We start from the raw sequence: 20,953 nt of genomic DNA on the forward strand, positions 1-20,953 counted from the left end.
CTGGCAGGAGGTGCAGAAATGAGTGGAGGAAGCTTATGTGAGGAGTTCTTGTCGCCAGGGCGATCAGTGAAGTCTAATTTCACTTTTCCGTCTACTACCTCCTTTTAATTATCTGCATCATTAGAAAGTACAAGGAAGAAATTGTGCTTGGTTTGTCTTTTTCATCTCCTATTGAGTTTGTAAAGGATCTTTTCATCTACGTACATAATACAGCAGCCCCTCAGAAGCTATGATGGTGTCTCATTAAAGTCTGGTGTGTGAGTAGACTTTACTTTGATCGCCACATCCGCCTCCCTGAAGAAATATGAGTGTTACACTAATTGCCTCATGTTTTTATTGATTATGCCCGCCTCATCAACTAGTTCCTCATCCTCCTATATACATAGTTTTTTCTAAGCATATCGAGCCTGCCAGAAATGAGATTCCAAAGAATAACTTGCATTATGTTAGGCAATGGAAAGCATTCAGCCCTGATCAATCAATGCATATACGGTAGCAACAACAAAGTAAGCTTAAGTACGCAAACAGTTACTCATTTGAAGGCTTTAGTTGTAGTCCCTGGCACTTTCTGAGTTTAGTCTTCATAACATACAGAAATTATTATTTTTGCATCTAACACAGTCGAGGCAGCTTAATTTATCATAAGATATCAGAGTTAATGTAGTTGTTTATGATATCTCCCACTCCTATTAGCCTTGATGTAATCAACCTTTCAGCATTTAAAATCTTCTGCTGAGCCTCATGGTAGATGAAACTCTTTAAGAATTCTTATCTCCGAAAAGCCTCACTTTACTTCAGCTCAATCAATCACTATATTCAAAGTATATTTAAATATACCTTCAGCTACATCGGCCAAAGTTGTTGTATGCTGATGAAGCTTTATTTTGAGTGATGGGAGACAGAAGTGATTGACTGCACTGTCAACTATGATCCTGATAAATGTAATCTTCCTCCAGTATGAAATGAAACAATGAGCGCTCAAGCGCCCATTTTTTGGAGTTTATGCAGACTGCCTTATGCATTGTTAATTATATACTCATACTGTAGTCAACTCATCAAATGTACAGAACAACCTCGGGACTTTACTGAGCATGTATCCTCATTCTCAGGACTGTTGTACTTCATTTTATTTGTTCATACAGTTATGATCATATCTGGTAACAACAAACTGTTTCTTGCCAGAGTTATTTCAGATTTTTTGCAGTTTATTGCCAGAGATTTTTCATTGAAAAAAAAAAAAGTACTCAGGAGCTGAGATACAACATTTTTAAGTTTTAAGTTAACAAGGAAGTGGATAGGAGTTTAGATCTTCGACTAATCATATCTCCTTGGTCTTTGGGTCAAAAAATAATAATAATAATAATAATAATTGTTGTTGTTTTTTTGAAAAAATAGTTTTTTCTTAAAAACGAGTTAACTCGATCTTGGCAATCAAGTGATGGATTTTAAAAACGAGTAAAAACGAGTTAACTCGTTCTTGGCAATCAATGTGTTTGCACCAAAGTGTGGAATGCCCTGACACCATCCCTTAAAAAATTTGGATCACTGGCTTCCTTCAAAACAGGCCTGAAAATCCATCTTTCAGGAGGCCAAAGGGGAGGTAAATCTCACTTCTCCCATAGAAAAAGGTGATGGCATTCACTGCCTACACCCCCCCCCCCCTTTTTCTACTCTGTGTTTTATATTTGTTGATGATATTGTATTTTGGTGTTATTTTTTATGCTAGGTTGATATTGCATTGAATACATAGGGCCACAATGGAAACAAGTCCCCAGGACTTTTTTGTGTTATCCTTTTAGCCCAAATTTATGTCTGTACCCCGTGCTGTTTGCATTTCAGGCTAATAAAGTATTCAATCATTCAGTCAATCAATCAATCAATCAATCAATCAATCAATCAATCAATCAATCAATCAAACAAACAAACAAACAAACAAACAAACAAACAAACAAACAAACAAACAAACTAGTGAACAGTTCCAATAGTTGAGGTTGAGTGCTTTGCTTATGAGCTGTGTGCAGGTCTTCAAAGTCTGTGGGCCAGTGGTCCTGGTCTCTCGCTCTGCTGCTTTTAGTGTGCTTTGCGCATTCTGCCTCTACTTTGGCTGTTGCACACTTTCCTTATACGTTTTGTCTATGGCTATGGATTTTTTGTTCATTAGTTGGTTGGTTTGCCCATAGGCAACTGGCACCCTAGTGCTCACAATCAGAAAAGGATTGCCTCCAACATTCTAAGAATGATGAGAAGCATTGAACTTACAGACACGTGTTGGGAAGTCAACATGACTTTCATTGACTGTGGACTTTTCTTCGACGTTAAACCTCAAACTCACTCAAAGCATTCTGAAATGCTTCTTGTGAGTGGAAATATTCTACCAACTTTCCATTTTTCCCTACAGCAAAGCACTAAAATTCCAAGCAGGCATTGTTCTGCTGTCAAGCATGCGTTCTGCAGACAGTTATTCTTCCTTTAGAAATTGAGCATGTACCGTTGAGCAGCTTGCTTGTCTCTCCTGTCCTCTGAGGCGGCACTGATCTTTCTGGGGAGATCTCACACTACAGAGACAGAGCGGTTTTCAAAAGCCTCGCGAAAATTAGATCTGTCCAACCAAATCACACATCTTGCTGGATACATGACTCTGCAAAAGGCTGTGATAAAAAGGCTTGCAGATGCTTGGCAACAGTGGGACTCTATCATTGTACCATGTAGCTCTGTGAATATTCTTCCCAACAAATGTTTTATAAAAAACTAGAAAAAGTGCTCCTCGGAGCACAGGTCTCCGCCAGGTCAGGTAGGTTATTGTGGCCTCCTGGTGGCGCTATAATAGGCCAATGTGAAAAGGGTGCCATTTCTTCTTAGGCCTTGCACGGCAATCGGACACTGCATTCATGATTTGAGGCATTTTGTTCAAAAAAATGGTTTTGCTAAATTAGACCTGCTGGTGGCGCTATAACAGGCCAATGTTAATGTTAATGTTGCTCCTCAACATAGTGTGAATGTGCGTGCAAAGTTTGACCGCAATCGGATGCTGCATTCATGATTTGCGGCATTTTGTTCAAAACAAGCCACTACTGCAAACTTTAGATGTCAATCTTAGCCAATCAGGATGGAATGTGAAAACAGATCCGTCCTGATCACATGACTATAGAGATCATGTGTACCGATTTGTGTGAAATTTGGATCAAATCGGAAGGAGTAATATACAAAAATGTGTTTTACATAAGTCGGCCTCCTGGTGGCGCTATAAGAGGCAGATGTGAAAAATGCAGGGCAAGGGTTTTTCCTTGACCTCTAGGGAGTGGGCTTACAAAGTTTTACACAGATCGTGCAGTTATAGGTAAAAACACGAATGGGCCTATTATAGCGCCACCATGGGGCTGATTTGAACATTTTCAAGTGGCATTTCTTCCTCGGCATAGTGGGAATATGCATGCAAAATTTCAAGGAAATTGCATGCTGTGTTCATGATTTGAGGCTGATTTGTTCAAAACGGAGCACTCCTGCAAACTTTGGAAGCCATTTTTAGCCAATCAGGATGGAATATGAAAAAACTGAAAGATCCGTTTTGTTTAATGACTACAGAGATACTGTGTATTTACGGGATTTTTGTACAAAATCTGTAGGAGTGCTGTCAAAAAGTATGTTTTGCACAAATCGGCCTCCTGGTGGCGCTATAAAAGGCCCATGTGAAAAATTTGGGGCAGAGGTTCTGCTGTGGCATCCAGGGAGTGTGTGTGCACAGTTGCACTGCGAGCAAGCCAACGGTGCCGGAGATTAGCTGTACACAGACAGAATGACGGACACACGGACGGACGGACAGGGGGCAAAACATACTCTCTCGCCATGCCTTTCGGCCTGGCGGAGACAATAAAAATAAAATGTACAGTAATCAACATGAATAGGTAAGCCTCACAGTGCAGTGCCTCACAGTTTTCTCATATTCCCCATCCCTCCCCTCCACCCATATACTCAAGGTTAACAAAACATGTGCTTAAAGGTGCTGTGATATTTGCTTGCCCTGAAGAAGGCCAATGTTAGGCCCAAACATGTAGGATTGATTTTAATCTGTTCATTGATGAGCTAGTCTATCATTATAGCGTTTGAACATTTTTGAAGAGTACCTTGGTTTTTCTTCTTTTTTTACTCTTTCACTGACTATTAGAATGCTGCAGCCCTCCTCTTTTACACATTTTTCTTGGATAGTGCTGCTGTGATATTTGTTTGTTAAAATAAGTGTAAAATAGCTCTATTGTATATTCTGATAGTAATCAATGCTATATAGTGTTTGTTCAGTAAAAGGGGTCTCCACGTGATCACATCTCTCCAGTTCTTTAATAAACAGAAAATACATTTTCAGGTTGGATTCCAATTCCATCCAACCAGGAGAGAGAACTCATAAAGGATACACAGGATATACATTTGAAATTGGAAGTGATTAAATACCAACATTTGAACCAGAACACTATAAAATTGAAGCTGATAAATGAGTTCTTTCCCCTGATTGGATTAAACTGGCGACTATGGAGATTTAACCATTTAACACAAACAACTAAGACATTTTGTTTTAGGGTGACAAAATGGGGTTTGCAAGATGACAAAAATAATAATAATAATAATCTTATTTTAAAGTAATTTTTCTCAATGAGGGCGGTACAGTCCCCCAGAGGGGTACAGGGGCGGCAGTTTAATATATTCAAGCGCACATTTTCTTCATTTCATCCTTTTTTCATTAACGCAGTCAAACGCAGTCAAATGAGGCGTTTTGTATTAGGATGAAGATGGAAGATTGGCTAGATTTGTAAGTGTTGAATGGGGTTTGTACAGGTGGAAGCGTGTCTGGAAAGGCTACTAAATCCTAATTTATACACCGTCGTACAATGGTGTTGCTTGCCGAAAATAACACATCTACAAGCCAACAACTTGTCAGAATGCGACGTGTTGTTGTTGGTATGTAGATGTGACCTGTCATGGAAACATGCTATCATGTTACTGTGTACCATGGTAACACAGTAACATGTTTTCACAATCTTTACAGAACCTTTTGACTCTCTGAAACTACATAATTAATGCACTCACTTACTAGAAGAGTAACTACTATGTAACTACTATGCCACAGAAAGCCTATAGAAACAACCTGAGCTGAATAGGTAAAAAGTCATTAGATTACATTGTATTTGGATACAACACCCTTGCCATAAGTTTTTCATCAAAATAAAAAAAGAATATTCAAGTATTTGTTTTAAAGTGATCTCAAGTAATGTACTTAAGTAATGTATTTCAATACTTCCCACCCCTGGTGTCCATAACGCTTATTGTTAGAAGAACAATAGGTCAGTGTTAGTCCAGCCAGCCTCTCTCTCAAATTTGGGCCGCATCGGATGCTGCATTCATGATTTGTGGCATTTTTGTAAAACTACAGGGGATGGGCCCCTCCTGCAAATTGGGAAGCCAATCAGAGCCAATTGGAGTGGAATAATGGAAGATGGTAGATATAATAACACTTTCACAGAGATATGTAGTTGCAAAAAGGGGGAAAAACACTTCATTGCTTTTACTGTAAGCTCTGGGTACTCTAAGCTTCATACTGTACATGTGTCTCTTCACCAACAGTTATGGTCTGAGCTTCTCCAAAAGAAAAGAAAAGAAAAGAAAAGAAAAGAAAAGAAAAGAAAAGAAAAGAAAAGAAAAGAAAAGAAAAGATTCACTTTCCTTCAGTACTGAAAGCATGGTCAGGAACCACATGCAATGCCTTCACAGACCACCAGTCCAGACCATCAGTTGAAAACATGTTGTTTTCCTCTACTGTGTGCCATACAGTAGATAACAGTACAGGCATTTCGGAGCATATACATCTCTCACACAGCAGTGCTTGCAAATCACCTGCTCTGCCATCCTTCATCCCAAGCCCCTTCAAAAGACTAGTACAGTCCCCCAGGGCCTGGATGATGAGACAGTGCATTTAGTTTAGCCCATTGTGGCTGTAGGGGTACAACTCTGCCAACACTGTGGAGCACCCAAAGCATGCAGCTATAGCCAGAGGCATCTGCTGGCCTTGTGCTTGGACCGGCAGATGCCAGCATTACTGTTGGACAGTCAGACACACAACGGGCAGGCTAGCAAACTGGCATGCAATCATATCACAAAGTCAGATAAACAATCGTCAGTAAGTTAATTAGCCATTAGTCATTCAGCCAAATCATTTGTCTGCCAGACAGGGTGACAGCAGGCCTCTTGGCTGAGAAAGAAAGAAAGAAAGATTTATTGATAGGAGTCTCGGGCTCCAATCTCTTGGCTTGCCGAGTCCAGAAACGAGGCTGCCCTGCTCATGGGGAAACTGGAGTAGAAAGAAACTCACTCAGCACTGAAATTACCTTGGACACAAACCGTAATCACCCTCAACCACATACAGAGTGAGGTTTCTTTGGATACACACTTGAATCTCAATAAATACCTAAATGGAAGGTAAACAGTGGGAATGGAAAGAAAAGCAGATCTACAAGCTCAAGCACTACGCATTGTGAGCTCATAGATCCGCTATTTTGGGTGTACAACACTGACGTGCAGCTGAGTATAAATCACCCTTTACGAGTAGGCGTACTTGTAGCACGTTTTGTTTATTCCGCTTTCAGCATGATCACAGGTTTAAAAATCCATTAAAGCACTGAATTATATTGCTGATTACAATATAAAAGCTCAATCTCAATAAACAAAAAATTCAGAATCTAAGATTTGCAGTAGTCAAAGCTAAAAATCAAATAACCTAAAACACAAATCTAAAGTCTATGGTGTTCATATGGCTGTTTCCACCAGGGTGAACTGGCATAAGCACTTATTAAGGAAGTGGGTTAACATTAAAAAAGCCTTTCTATTAATGATAACAATTGTGTCCCCTTTAGTTGTTGTTTGGGTATTTGCCACATACTTGGGATTTATCCTCTGCATTTACTCATCCTAACTATCAGGAGCAGTGGCTGCCATTAATACGACACCCAGGGAGTTAAGTGTCTTGCTCAGTGACACTTCGACACATAGACTGGGTCGGGCGAATGGGCGACCTTCCAATTCCCAGACCTCTTTACTTATTCATCCCAGACTGATGCGCAACGTATTGCCTCATGGTTTGTTTTAGGCAACATACTGTAGCGAATGGGAGAGAAATGCAGAAGCAGTGAAACAGAGAAAAGCTATCTGCATACAGTATTAACTCCTAGCTGGTTGACAGCATCGGGGGTCCAAGCCAGTGATGCATTGCCACAGGGCTGCTTTCCCATTTGGTAAAGTCAGGGGTCGAGTGGTTGTCTCGCCTCCGGCAGAAACACACAACAAAAGTCAGTCTTTCCACAGACCACCAGGTCTCTCTCTGTACCCAGGGCCCACTCACCCCTGAAACTACATTCCCTCTTCCATCATGCCTGAGGGAACAATTTAATTAAAGTCCAACTTGGAACATACAGTAGGAGAGCTACAGTATAGCCCTGTAGCAGATGCCTCTCCAGGCAATGAATATTGAGAGCAATCCCCTTGGCAGACCACGTCCTGGCCCTGTTACAATAACTGTAAACACACACAAGGAGCAGATTGTTCCATAATCAGGAGAGGCAATGGTAAATGCTATAATTTAATACAAAGAGTGTCTGTTTGAACCTTATTTGGGCATCTAGTTATTTCCATGAGAATGGCTCAGTGATTGACACAGGATAATGGAATCCATTATGGGAAATTCTATCTATTTTCTAATTTATCTTCAGTCCAACCTGAAAGGGCTTCGTTTTTGCATCCCCTTTGGTAATATGATCCATTTTCCCCCTAATGACCTGTCATGTGTTATTATCACATGTTAACATTGCCTGCCAAATTTGGGTTTCATACTCTGGGTGTATTTAGATGTATTTATCCCTGACAAAATGACCTTGATCAGGGTACTAAACATAGTTCCCTCTTGTTTCTGACAACTGTGGTGTAACATACTTTATAGGAGTACAGGCAAAAGAAGAAAAGAAAATAAATACACAAATTCCCAATTAACATCATCCTGACCTAAATGCTGGTGCCATCCACATGCATGCATGTGATATCTGCTGGTGACTCACCCCACACTAAGTGAGCCTGCATTAAAGCAGGCCTCCTCATCGTTTGTCATCAGGCCCAGGGGTAATGAACAGGGTGAATTGGATGTACTCTCTAATTATGGAAAGGACAAAAAGCCAGCCTGATTCCGTCGTCAAGGTCTCCCTGCGGCAGCGCCGTGGGAAGTGGCAGTCACTCGTAAATCAGGACGGGGATATAGATCTGCAGCAGATTAGGAAGAACATAAAAGCAGAAATATGGGCCTGCATGGGCCCTAGACAATCAACCATGCAGTGGCCAACGACAGGCAATAAGCAAGAACTCTGAATCCCCATTCGTGTTATAGGCGTCGTAAACACCCCGTGATCAACATTCTGCTACTATCCACTTGATAGCAGGAGCTGTAGCAACGGTGGCTATAGTTCAGCCTATCATCAACGTGGTCCAGGGCATTCACAGGCCTCTCTGTGAGGGCCATAATCTCTGTGTTACAAGGATCATTAACATTGATCAACATGCAACCGCCGTTTTGCAGGCGTGAGGTCACTTGCCCAGTGATTGCAGTTTTTATATTGTGCTGCAGGACAGAACGTTCTGGGACCGTTCATGTCAAAAGCCTGGACCACCCCATGCTGTAGACAGCCACAGAGGTAAACTGGCCCTTGGTGTTGAGTGACATTATGGAAATATGATATGTGTTTTTTTATGTTATAGCTTTTGGGCATTAGGGAGCCTTCACATAAAAACAAAAAGGCATATAAAAAGTGCCATTGGTCCTGCACTTGTACGTGTTCAAGTTTGAAATACTGTTTGAGAAAAAAGTGTTTGTCTCGATCTCAGATGTTCAGTTGCACTGAAAAAAGTTGTTTTGAAAAAAAAGCTTGTAAAACAATTAACTATAATAATGTCCAAAATATGCTATACTACCATATCTTTAAAAAAAGATAATCATAAAACTGTCATCATGCATAGGCATTCATTGCAAAACTTGTGGTTGGTTGCTTGCTTGTTAATTTGTCTGGCTGATTAATAATGATTAACAAATTGACGATTAAGGAATAATGAATGATAAGGAACGATTAATGACACCATCCCAAAGACACCATCCCTAATGCTGGCGAGGGACTGTTAGTTTTTCACTGGGAGGTAAGTAGGTCACCAAGAGATGGGAAGCAGGTAAGTTCAATTACTTTGATTAAGCAAATGCACTGGGTTGTCTAGGCCGCTGTCCTAGGTGCTGAAGTTTCTCCTTCTGCCAGGTATAGTAGCTGCTTGACGCTCTCCATGGTTCTGACCTGTAAAGAGCCTCAATTGCAGTGGGACTTCACTTTATTCTTTATTTCTAGCTTTTTACCCCTATTTTCTCCCCAATTTAGTCGTTATGTCAATGTATTCCTCCCCGCACACATTGCTGTGTGTTGTCACTGCTGTTGTATCCTACTGACTCACCTGCCAGTGAGGAGTCCCCACCGGGAGGACGTAGAGCCTTTGTTCTACTCCTCTCGCCCCAACACTCCATTCAGTGACCCCTCCTTCCCTGTGGATGGGGGTATTGTCATCCTGGAAGAGACCACCATCAGGATAGAAGTGCTTCATCATAGGATAAAGGTGATCAGTCGGAATAACTATGTATTGATTTGCACTGACCCTTTCCCCTGAGAGGACAAGTGGACCCAAACCATGCCAGGAAAAGGCCCCCCCCCCCCCCCCCCCCCACACACACACACACACACACACACACACACAGCATAACAGAGCCACCGGACCAGACCCCCTCACTGAAGGGGTCAAGCATTCAGGCCTAGTGTACTGTTCTCTTGGTGTACACCTCATATGCACTCGCCCACTTGTGGAGAATATGGTGAGAATTACTAATCTGTCCATTTCACTTTTTTCTACCTACCTGTATGTTGACCAGTGCCTTTGGTTTTTGCACCACTGAGCTCTCAAATGTGCATTTGTCTTTGTATAATGACTGGTGTATGCACTGCAGCCCTACTATAATATCCCTCTCTATGTACTTGTCGATACACTGTTCTTGCTGACACAGTCTTATCACATCCTGTATTGACATTCTGTCACCTGAGGAAGAGTTGCTCTTCTGTTTTTGCTTACATATCGCACTAATGTGCAAGCATCACAGGCCCTATTTACCGATTTCTTTCCCATAGATCGAAATGCAGATGTCAGTTAAGTCCCTGTTCCTATTGAAAACACTAGACAGTTAAGCAGTCTGTGTCTGAAGCTTATAGTGAGTTAGATCTTTTCCTCTTGCCATCTTGATCCAAAAGCGAGGTCAACAGGGCCTGCTCAGCATTTTTATAAATGCCACATAGCATGATAGAATGTTAATTGCTTAATTGTATCATGCGGTACATCTGGTATATATTTCGATATTTTTCCAGTTATTCAGGCTTTTCCTTGAATGTGTCAGCCGTCTGTATGTCCCATGAGATCAAATTAGCCTGAGCGTGCCCCCATCAGACTGTGGCGACACTGAAGTACAGTAAGTGATGAAGTTATGATCACTACCGAAGTTGGACAAAACTAGTAAAAAAAAGAACCCAAGTTAAAAATGGATGGAAACATCCATTAATATAATTGTGCAAGCAACTTACCTGTTCTACTAACCATTAGTGTCTGTGCTGCTGCGATGCCACAGTAAGAGGATGGGACAGTTACAACTAGACCTCATCTCCATATTCATTCAACTGCACCACTATATTACATCTGGGATTGTGTCCTTTGCACCTGTTCAGGGAGTTGAAAATGAATTGTCTGTTGGGAGTTAATGCAGCTGCCCACTGTCACAGAACATAGCACAATCAGGCCACTGCCCACAGACAGACGAGATGATGCTAATACATATTATTTACTGTGTATATGGAAATATACTGTACACAGTAAATAACTCTCAGCTGGGCTATACTGTGAAGTCACACTAACAGAATACATCAGGTGTGACTGATCTTAATCCCCATAGGGACTTTCATGCACCAAGTTTTAGGGGTGCTTTTTTAAATATATATCTTACACTCTTACATACCTGTGCAAGGAGTCTTATTCAAAGCGTTGTATGGTAAGTGTGCAGATAAGAATTGACTGTAATGCTCACAGACACCTTTGACAGGACCTATAGATTGTTGCAGAGATTGAACCTGTAAGATGGTGTCTCTCTAACCACTATAGGTCACCCTGCCCCCATGCTGCTCAAATCGAGGATTGTCCTTTGCACCTGTGCAAGGAGTACACAATGAAATGCTGAGTGTTCATTTAACTCAGAGTGTACAAAAGGAGCCACTCTATGAGTTAAATTAACACTGAGGACTTGACTCTGTACAGATAGAAAATAGCCGCTCACTAACACTGCTGTAGCCGGTCCCACTGTCCCTGTTAATAAACACAAATAAAGCAGCATGTTCCCTCTGCCTGACACTTCTGTATCCACACTGCTGTGCTGGAAGCCGTGCACACACGCACACGCACACGCACGCACGCATGCACACAAATGCATGCCTGCACACACACACACACACACACACACACACACACACACACACACACACACACACACACACACACACACACACACACACACACACACACACACACACACACACACACACACACACACACACGCGCGCGCGCGCGTGTGAAAACCTTTCCGTGACACTTCAGTCAAAGTGTACTGTAAAAAGACAAACACAGGAACATGAACAGCCTTCATTTGAGATGATGTGTGGTTGTGCTACTACTGCTGCAGATGGTGCCTTGTCTACATGATGTTGTTGCACAGTCTCCCATTGCTACCTCTGGTGATTGTGATAGTGACTGGATTGTGGATTAGTGCCTGGTTTATATATTTTTTCGTACGACAGTGTCTGCAAAAATAGCTGATCTACAAGCACACAACGTGTGCATTGTAAGCTTGTAGATCTGCTATTTTCAGCGCATTAGTGCCTCCATAAGGTATTGTGCCTCTCCCTCAGGAGGGCCCCATTCATTCCACATAAACAGATTATACTGTGCACAATCACCGGCCATGGGGTGAAACATTCAACAGTCGCTGTCTGTCTGTGGCTAAATACACTAAATGAATTCTGTGGGTTAATGTCATAGAGGTTAATGTCTATTGTGTAGCAGATTGATGCCATGATGGACGAATGTGTGGAGATGGCAGTGATACCGCTGGTTTTGGGGGTGAGGAGATTATCTGGATTATCCATGTCTGTCTGAAAACACCTCTGATGTGCACAGGTGTTCACACGCACATATGCACGCACGCACACATGCACGCGCGCACACACACACACACACACACACACACACACACACACACACACACACACACTGTGTGCACATGTTTAACTCACATGTAGAGGACTGTTATCTTGGGTTATACATTGGCCTATACGATAACTCATCATTTTGTGATACAGTGTATATTATATATGATTAGGAGTGGGTTTATGATATTGTTGGGCCAGCCGTCCATTATAGATTTAGATCATACATAAGGGAAGGCAATAACAATTGAACAAAACGCTCTTATCACCCGCTTGCAGCCAGGTAGTCGTTTTAATTAAAAACTGCTCCTCACTGGCTCACACTAGGGTAACCGGAAGTCTCGCCCCAAAACACGCTCGCCCCCACTTTTTTTCGTGGACCGCTCGCCCCCAGCGGTTCTTGTATTCTTGTATTTGTTTTACTGAGGATAAAGTTGAAATAAGTTTAGGGTTTATATGCATAGTTTTATTGAGGTTAAGTTTAGGAATAAGGTTGGTTTTGGCACCGTTTTACTGAGGTTACTTTTAGGAATAAAGTTAGGTTTGGCCATGATGTTTGGTCTACAGGGGACACCATGGCGTTCCACTGGACATTTTTCACGTGCACACGCAAGGTACGGCCAAGTCCACAAATGGCTACTTTGCATAACAGGTCGTTTACCGGTGAGCTCGCGTGCATATGACGTCATTAAAATACTGTTCCCCTGAAAATAAGGGTGCGTTCGGAAATACAGCACTGAGCGCACTGGCCAATACAAACTAATAGGCGAGTGCGCTCCGGTGCGCAATATCCGAACGCACCCCATATCACCATTAACACCACTGGGTTTAGCAGGCATAGTTTACTGAGGTTACGCTTATGAACACCAGGTGTGCGAACGTTGGGAGGTCGCCGGATTTGCCCCGGGGCGACTGTGTTTTGGGGCGAGCGTTTTGGTATTCCACACTAGCACTTCAGACTTCAAACACGGGGGGCTTTATGACCACACAGAGGGATCCTACAGTCAACATCTGTCGCCGTGGTCTCTCTCCGCTGTATGAAATGCAGCTGGAGTTCTAGTAAGACACTTGGCTGCATGGCACAGTGCTGGATGCCGCGCCTCTGATGGCTTGAGGCGAACGGATGAGACACTTTATCATGATAAAAAGTGGAAGCACACGTGCAGCAGAGCCGCAGGAATAAGGCACCATATAGGATCGCAAGATGAAGACACCTATGGTAAAGTATATCATGGCATAATCCATTAGACAACTGTTCACATTGATTGTTCTCTTTTGCGCTTCAATCCCATAATACTGTGCAGGCTGTTTATAGCCATGTCGGATCAAAAGATTATCTCAACAATAGATATTATCCAGCTGTGCCGCGCCTGATGTCAGTCGGCTGTTCATATGGCTATTTCACAATGAAAACTGCTTCGTCTGCAATGAGATGCAATGCAATTGAATATTTTACCAAATGTTTTTTTTATTTTGTAATTTCTTAAGATGCATCTATATATATGTTTTTTTTATTGGTTTTTATAAGACATATTCAGTATTTTACCAACTGTTAATTCACAAATAAAAATATTGCGCTCAGTTGTATTGCTTGTAGGCTATGGACTATATAACATTTTCCTTTATTTTTTATATAAATCTAGTCTGCCAGTTGTTAAATGCCAGTTGATTCTATGATTGTGCTTTTCTGGTGTTTTCTGTTTCTGCACAATTTGAAAAGTGTTTCGACCTCTTTGTCCACCTGTAACTTCATTTGAAATTATAATAGATATAGCTCCGAATGATCCTATGAACTTCGGAAAATCGACCAACTTCATATAATTCCAAATTCATAGAACAGGGAGTGGCGTCGGGAGGGGTGGTTTGAGGGTCTTAAGCCATTGCGCAAAGCCCCTCATCTCATTAGACTACGTAGCTAGTATTATCTTACATTAAAAAAGCATCTATCCCTACCCATATAGGCCTGTTGGCAGTGGTGTAAAGTAAATAAGTATATTTACTCAAGTACCGTATTTTTTTACTTTACTGGAGTATTTCCAATTTGCAGTAGCCTACTTTTACTTCTACTAGCCTACATCATAGAGGCAAATATTGTAATTTTACTCCACTACAATTATTTGAAAACTTTAGTTACTAGTTACTTTGTAGATTTTGATTATTATTACAAAACACACATTGCCCACTTCAGCCCTATATCCATTTGAAAATAGCCGATCTACAAGCTCACAATGCATTGTGAGCTTGTAGATCTGCTATTTTCAAAAGATTTATATACATTTGAAAACTTGTGGAATGGGACATTCTGCATAATGAGTACTTTTTCCTTTTGTACTTTAAGCACATTTTGATACCAATACTTTTGTACTTTTACTCAAGTACATTTTTAACAGAGTATTTCTACATTGCAGTATTGATACTTTTACTTGAGTAAAACATGTGAGTACTATTTTCACCACTGCTGTTCAGCGAAGAGTGAAACTCTTTGATTAGTGAGTGATTACGCAGAGATTATGGGTTATGTGATAATGAGTCTGAAGATAATTAAGAGCACAGCAGGCTCATATACAGTAGGCCTAGGCTATTCTCGACTGGTCTCGCCCTACTTACAGCAAATGTGTAAATTCACTGATCCATCAGCAGCTCCATGACTGTGCCTGTCATCAGAGGTGGATTCAAGAAGTAGCCTATTCTGTTTTTTTATTTTATTTTTTCTTAAGAAGTATCAATAGGCCTATCACAATATAAAAACACTATGTTACAAGTAAAAGTATTAACAATTGTACTTGAGTAAAACTACAAAAGTATTGTCATCAAAATATACATACAGTAGGCTATCAACATATTTTTTCAAAATGTGTCAAACTTTTTTTTGAAAATAGCAGATCTACAAGCGCACAACTAGACGCAGCACAAATAGTTTAAGTAGTAACTAAGTAACTAAGTAGTTAGTATTATGTATGTTTTATATTGATAATCTAGATAAATCAGAGTAATAACTAAAGATGTTAAATAATTGTCTGTGGGATGTAGTGGTGTAGAAGTAGGCTACAGTATAAAGTAGGCTTATGAAAAAAATCAAATACTCATGGAAAGTAAAAGTACCTCATAATTGTACTTCAGTATACAGTCTTCTTCTTTGCGGATCATCTGTTTCCATCTACTGTACTTTTTAAAGGAGAATAACGGGTATTGATCGCTTTTCTGCAAATGTATTAGCCTACTGTTTGTTGCATTGCTTAGATAGTACTGTAGGTGACACTGTAGGCATACAACTCATTGTTGGAGCTGGACTCCTACACCACAAGGTTTGGTACAATATTACATCAACCCTATATTTTAGATGTAAGAAATGCAGAGACATACAGTATATTGTTATTCTTTAAGAAGAAGACTGCTACGCTGCCAGCATCAGTCAAGAGGTTAAAGTTAAACAAACATGACATCTTATGACTTTGTGATGATACAGTAGTTGCCTTTTAGAGTGGTTCAAAAACAGGGTGAATGTTTTTCCTTTTCTTTCTACCATTCCACCCACCACTGCACTCTGGATGTGCAGCTTGATTCATTGGCTGGGGATTATGCTCACGAATAGCCAATAGCCACATGTGCTTTTAGTTTTTACATGTAGAACAATCACATGTGGTCTTCCCACATTTTATTCTTCATATGTTGAATTCAAACGTGATTTTTCATTATTACCAGAAAAAAAAAGAAGATGATTTTTTTTTTCCCCCTCAAGATTAAAGTTGCATTCACTGCATTCACACCAAGACGGAAAGATATTTTCACTGCTAGTGTGAACACATCTTTAGGCACGATCTAGTTCAGTGGTTCTCAAACATTTTCATTTCAAGGACCCCCAAATTGATCGTTAGATTAGATTTAGTACAGAATTCTACAACTGTCTATACTCCAGTCCATAGGCTACTGTGGGGAGATATCAGTGGAGGGAGTGAAATGATCTGAATTGTCATTCTTATACATTCTCTCATTAGTGAAATTAAACTGTTCTTCATTTTGCTGGGGACCCTCCTGGAACCCCTTCAATGCTCTCTGGGTGTTCCCGGACCCCACTTAGAGAACCACTGGTTTAGATGATGATGATGATGATGATGATTAATCCATTAAGATATTGATACTGTGTCATTTTAAGATTTATTTGGCTATTTTTTTTTTTTTATCGTGGAAAACTTGTGCAAATCTTCGAGTGTATGTTTTTAAAACATTTTTAACTCAAGTCTTTGCTTCTGGGGGTCCCTGAAACGAAATATACTGAGATGGGGGTTGGCGGCCAAATACATATCATTTTGGGGGTCCTTGACATGAAAACGTTTGAGAACTCAGTGCCACGCTATGAGCTTGTATATCTGCTATTTTTGAACAGCCAAAGAAATCTAAAATGACACAGATGCGTTCCCGGTCTTAATGGATTAAGGCCCTTTAGTTACTCCCAGAGTTCTTCAAATGTATGTATTTAATGCTTGCAAAGCAGAACGTTTTCTTCTGGGGGGATGCCCCCTGGACCCAAACAAAGCTCGTAGAAACACCCCTGGAAAGATGCAACTAGGCTACATAATACATTGAGAGTAATGTGCGCTGACGTACTGGGTCCGTAACAATGTCTCTTGTATCATTAGTCAAAGTCATATGACTAATTTGCCAACATCTGTCTCTCTTGTTTGTTTCAGCGCCATGGGGTAGCTGTGTTTCTCGTGATAACTCTGTGTGCCAGCTTGTTCCTTATGTATAATGGCAGCTTCAACAATGCTTCAAGAGAGGCGAACGACACCCGTATCCGACAGCATGAGCCGCTACGAGAGCCTACTAAAGCCTGTGTCAAGGTAGCGAAGCCTCACCCGCCTGTCCTCCAGGGATACAGCGGGATCATCGACCATAAGGTAAACATCCGTGGCTAAATGGATAGGCGGGTGGATCTGGTTTGGAACTTCGTCATTCGTCGGGTAGAAACCTCATATGTCCAAAACCGTTCATTTCTTATTGTTATTTTAAAAGCATTTAAACATTTTGAAAATACCTAGATCTGCAAGCTCACTGTAAGCTATTTTCCACTACTTTTGTATAATGAAGTAAGGCATTAATTTATGAAAAAACACAACACAAATTGAAACATGAGGAGATATGAGGTTTCTACTAGTGAGCTGCACTTTTTTCTATCCATATAATGTATTTCACATTAATTGTTAGGTCACACACATGCATAAACATGCATGTACATGCATGTGTACATACAACTGACAGAGGTACAGTATGTACGCAGATGGACATACACAGGGATCTTTCTTTTTTCTTTCTTTCTAATTAACAACAGCAGTCATCTATTCGACTCCTAAGAGAGAGCTCCTCTGCTGTGATTCATCACAATTTTCTCAAAGCCCAATGTTACGGCACGCTCAATACCCACCTGTCGTTACTAATAATAGCTTTAGAGTACAAACGAAATCCTTGGCTGGCCGGTTTTCACTTTCTAATTGATAAGCCCAGGAGACTTGCATGACTGAGGTGAACCCTGACGTCATTGTAAGGGGTATATTGACTTCCATGTATTTGCCAAGCCAGGAGAGAACAATCAATGCGCATACTGGGGGAGTTGAGGCAACGTGAGTAAAGCAGAACTAATAATGAATGATCTTTTCATGCTGCATGAGAGACACAGATGTTCATTTTTACATTTATATTTTATATATGCTTACATTTCTGCGCGCTGTATCCATGTATTCAGGAGCAACTGAGACTGATGTTTAACAAAGTACTTCTGTTATCTCTACTCAAGTTTATTTATGATAGAGTCACATGGACTATGGACTGGGGGGCGGATTATGAAGTATATAAAAGGCTAATTGAAATTCAGTCAGTTTTATTTGTTCAGAAGTGTGGACCAAACTGCATAAACTGTTTGGCTTGCAGCTCTTGTGAGCAAATCAGAATTAGTGCACTGTTTACAAATGCAGTTCACACAGCAATTGAGTGGCACACAAGTAAATATGAAATGAGTCAGTCATATTTTAATCCAGTTGACAAGGCAAAGGCAGAAGCCATTTTTTTCCCTCGCTGCCAGAAATGTCAATATTCAGTGACCGCACACATTTTGATTTGATGAGGATTCAGCTGTAACGCGTCAGTAAAACTCAGCTATGGATAAGAATTGATTTTCCCCCACTGACAAGGGCAGCGAGGCGTCAAAAAGCAAGGCCCCAATCTATTCTCCACAGTTTTTTTCTGTTGGTAGTAAACTTACTGACATTTTGGGCGATGACGGATATCAGTAAGGGCTCCAACGAACATTCTTTATACTTCTTCAAAGCCTCCACTGTACATCATGTCACAACAGCATTCTCTGTACTCTGTATTTATGATGCTTCTATAGTGCTTTATCAAAGCATAATACATTGGCATTAACTTCTCCAAGTCATTTAGTCTTTTCTGAAAGTTAACACACATTTGCACAATCTGCCATCTTATCTCAAGTATTTCAGCAGTAGTTTTTAATTACACTAAATGATTTGCATCCTAAAAAAGTATGACAAGGTTGTTTATCCAATTATTTTTTATGGTAGGAGGAGCCATAGGAGAGGGTCTGTGTGTCTGTCTGTGCTGTCTGTCTGTCTGTCTTTTCCCCCCTATGACTTTAATTTTTATACTGGAAGTCAATGTCGGTTGGATCGAGCTGAAATGTGAAGTGTGAAATATGGAGTCATATGCCATAGATGACTGACGTCATAGACTGGCCACGCATGCCGTCCAAGATCCATATGGAAGCCACGCCGTTATAGATCCCATTGTGTTGTCATAACAACAGTTGACATTGTTTTATCTTGTAAAACCTAGATTTTTTTAAAGCTTCAAATGAAGTCAAACTTTTTTTTGGCTTGCCGAAAGTGAACACGTTCTCTGTGGAGGAAATTGTTTTGTCTGTCTGGTGGCAGACACAAATGGATAAAATGTGTACTATTTCTCTCCATTAATTAGCTGCCATCTGGTTGTGTTTGTATTCCCCTCAGAGAGGGATTATATAGGTTTGTACCTCCTAACCTCCTCAAACAACCTTACTTCAAAACTGTCCATGGTACTGTACGTTGCCGGCAGATTGTAGAAATTAAACAATATAAATCACGAGCGCCTTGAGTTCTCACCAATCACACATGATGTTCAGTTGGTTCGAAAATCTTGGAGGTGCAAGAACTGTTGAAATAACTTTCTACAAGGTAATGTGTTTGTTGGTTTGCTCCGCGATGAATGAATTTTGTTCTTATTACCGTGCCATGTTTCTGCAAGGTATGATGCAGCCTTAAGTGCCTGATGAAGTAAAAGTGCAAGTGCATAAGCAAACTTATGAAGGCCTTTAAATTTGGATAGTTAGAAAATGTTACACCAACATTGTTCTTGTGAAGCACTATTGTTATTCAAGATTTGCATCTTATATACGAGTACACAAGAGTAAAACTATTTGCTTTTGCTTCCTCAACATCGTAGCAGCAATAAAAACAATAACAAATAAATAATAAATAAAAGCAAGCATGCTGTGTGTACATGGTTCCTACTTCTAATTAACCTTATGTGCGCATTGCACAGTATGTGTGTATAAATATCTATTTACATGTATCTCTAATCTCTATGTTTATGTACATCTGCATGGTGTGAAGTCTTGATATGTAAAATATCACGTGCCAGTGTGCGTGATACAGTATGTGTATAAATATTGAGGCAGATGACTGAGGGGGGCTATGTGTGATTGTGTGACACAGGCTCCCTCTCACAGGCAGACAGCCAGTTGGAGGAGAGGGGGGATTTGCATTTCTGAAGCTTGTTAATAGTTCTTCCTTGTCTGGTCGTTCATAAACCTGATTGTCTGGGGGAAGTAGCTATTTTGCAGCCTACTGCCACTGCCAGTGGCTTTGTAGCTACGATGCCACTTGCCAAGTTGTAGCATCTGAAGCAGTCCGTGGTTGGGATTTACTATTATGTTCTGTTGCAATTTCAATTTGACCAAATGAGGCGTCATCACACTAGGACATGCACACAAGCAGTATAGTTCCAGAGGCTCCACTGCACACTGTAACTTGATATCAATGGCTAAAATGGGACAGGGAGGTCTTGATTTGTTCTGATTCTTTTTGTCACTCTACAGATCTGAAATGTAATGCTGAAAGGTGTTACATACTGTACATTAGACATTATTCTGAGCAAGACACAGATCCCTAACTGCACCCGATGTGCAGGTGCCTTGCGTGAGTGCGTGCGTGCGTGCGTGCGTGCGTGCGTGCGTGCGTGCGTGCGTGTAAAATGTCGCTTTGGATAGGTGCTATAGAAAAAATGCAGATCATTTAGTCTCACGGAAAGTCTTTTCTATGATGTCAACTTGACTTAGACTGAACTAAGGGCTTAGATTGAATTGAGGGCTAACAATGTTAATTGGCTTGGATGCCAGTCAGCTAGAGATGAGAGGAGGAGTGAGGGAAAGTCACAAAGCGTGCTGAGGACAGAGAGAGAGAGAGAGTGAGCCAGAGAAGGACATGGCATTTGGATTGGAAGACTGAGAACGTTGGAACAAAGAAGAAGAATACAACTAGTGATCAGTTATC

The 20,953-nt window shown here is 40.8% G+C and overlaps 1 protein-coding gene across 1 annotated transcript in view; it reads left to right on the plus strand.

Annotated features, from left to right (window-relative positions):
- Window positions 1-13,432: 13,432 nt before the first annotated feature.
- Window positions 13,433-20,953, plus strand: part of st6galnac5a (ST6 (alpha-N-acetyl-neuraminyl-2,3-beta-galactosyl-1,3)-N-acetylgalactosaminide alpha-2,6-sialyltransferase 5a) — a 39,116-nt gene continuing 31,595 nt past the window's right edge. Inside the window, exons 1-2 of the mRNA XM_080440049.1 lie at window positions 13,433-13,572; window positions 17,042-17,251. Of these exons, the coding sequence (XP_080296175.1) occupies window positions 13,558-13,572; window positions 17,042-17,251 (225 nt within the window). The 5' untranslated portion in view covers window positions 13,433-13,557. The remainder of the gene's footprint in view (window positions 13,573-17,041; window positions 17,252-20,953) is intronic.

Source organism: Gymnoscopelus braueri (genome assembly GCF_963280865.1).
Source record: "Gymnoscopelus braueri genome assembly, chromosome: 10".
NCBI classification, from domain to species: Eukaryota; Metazoa; Chordata; class Actinopteri; order Myctophiformes; family Myctophidae; genus Gymnoscopelus; species Gymnoscopelus braueri.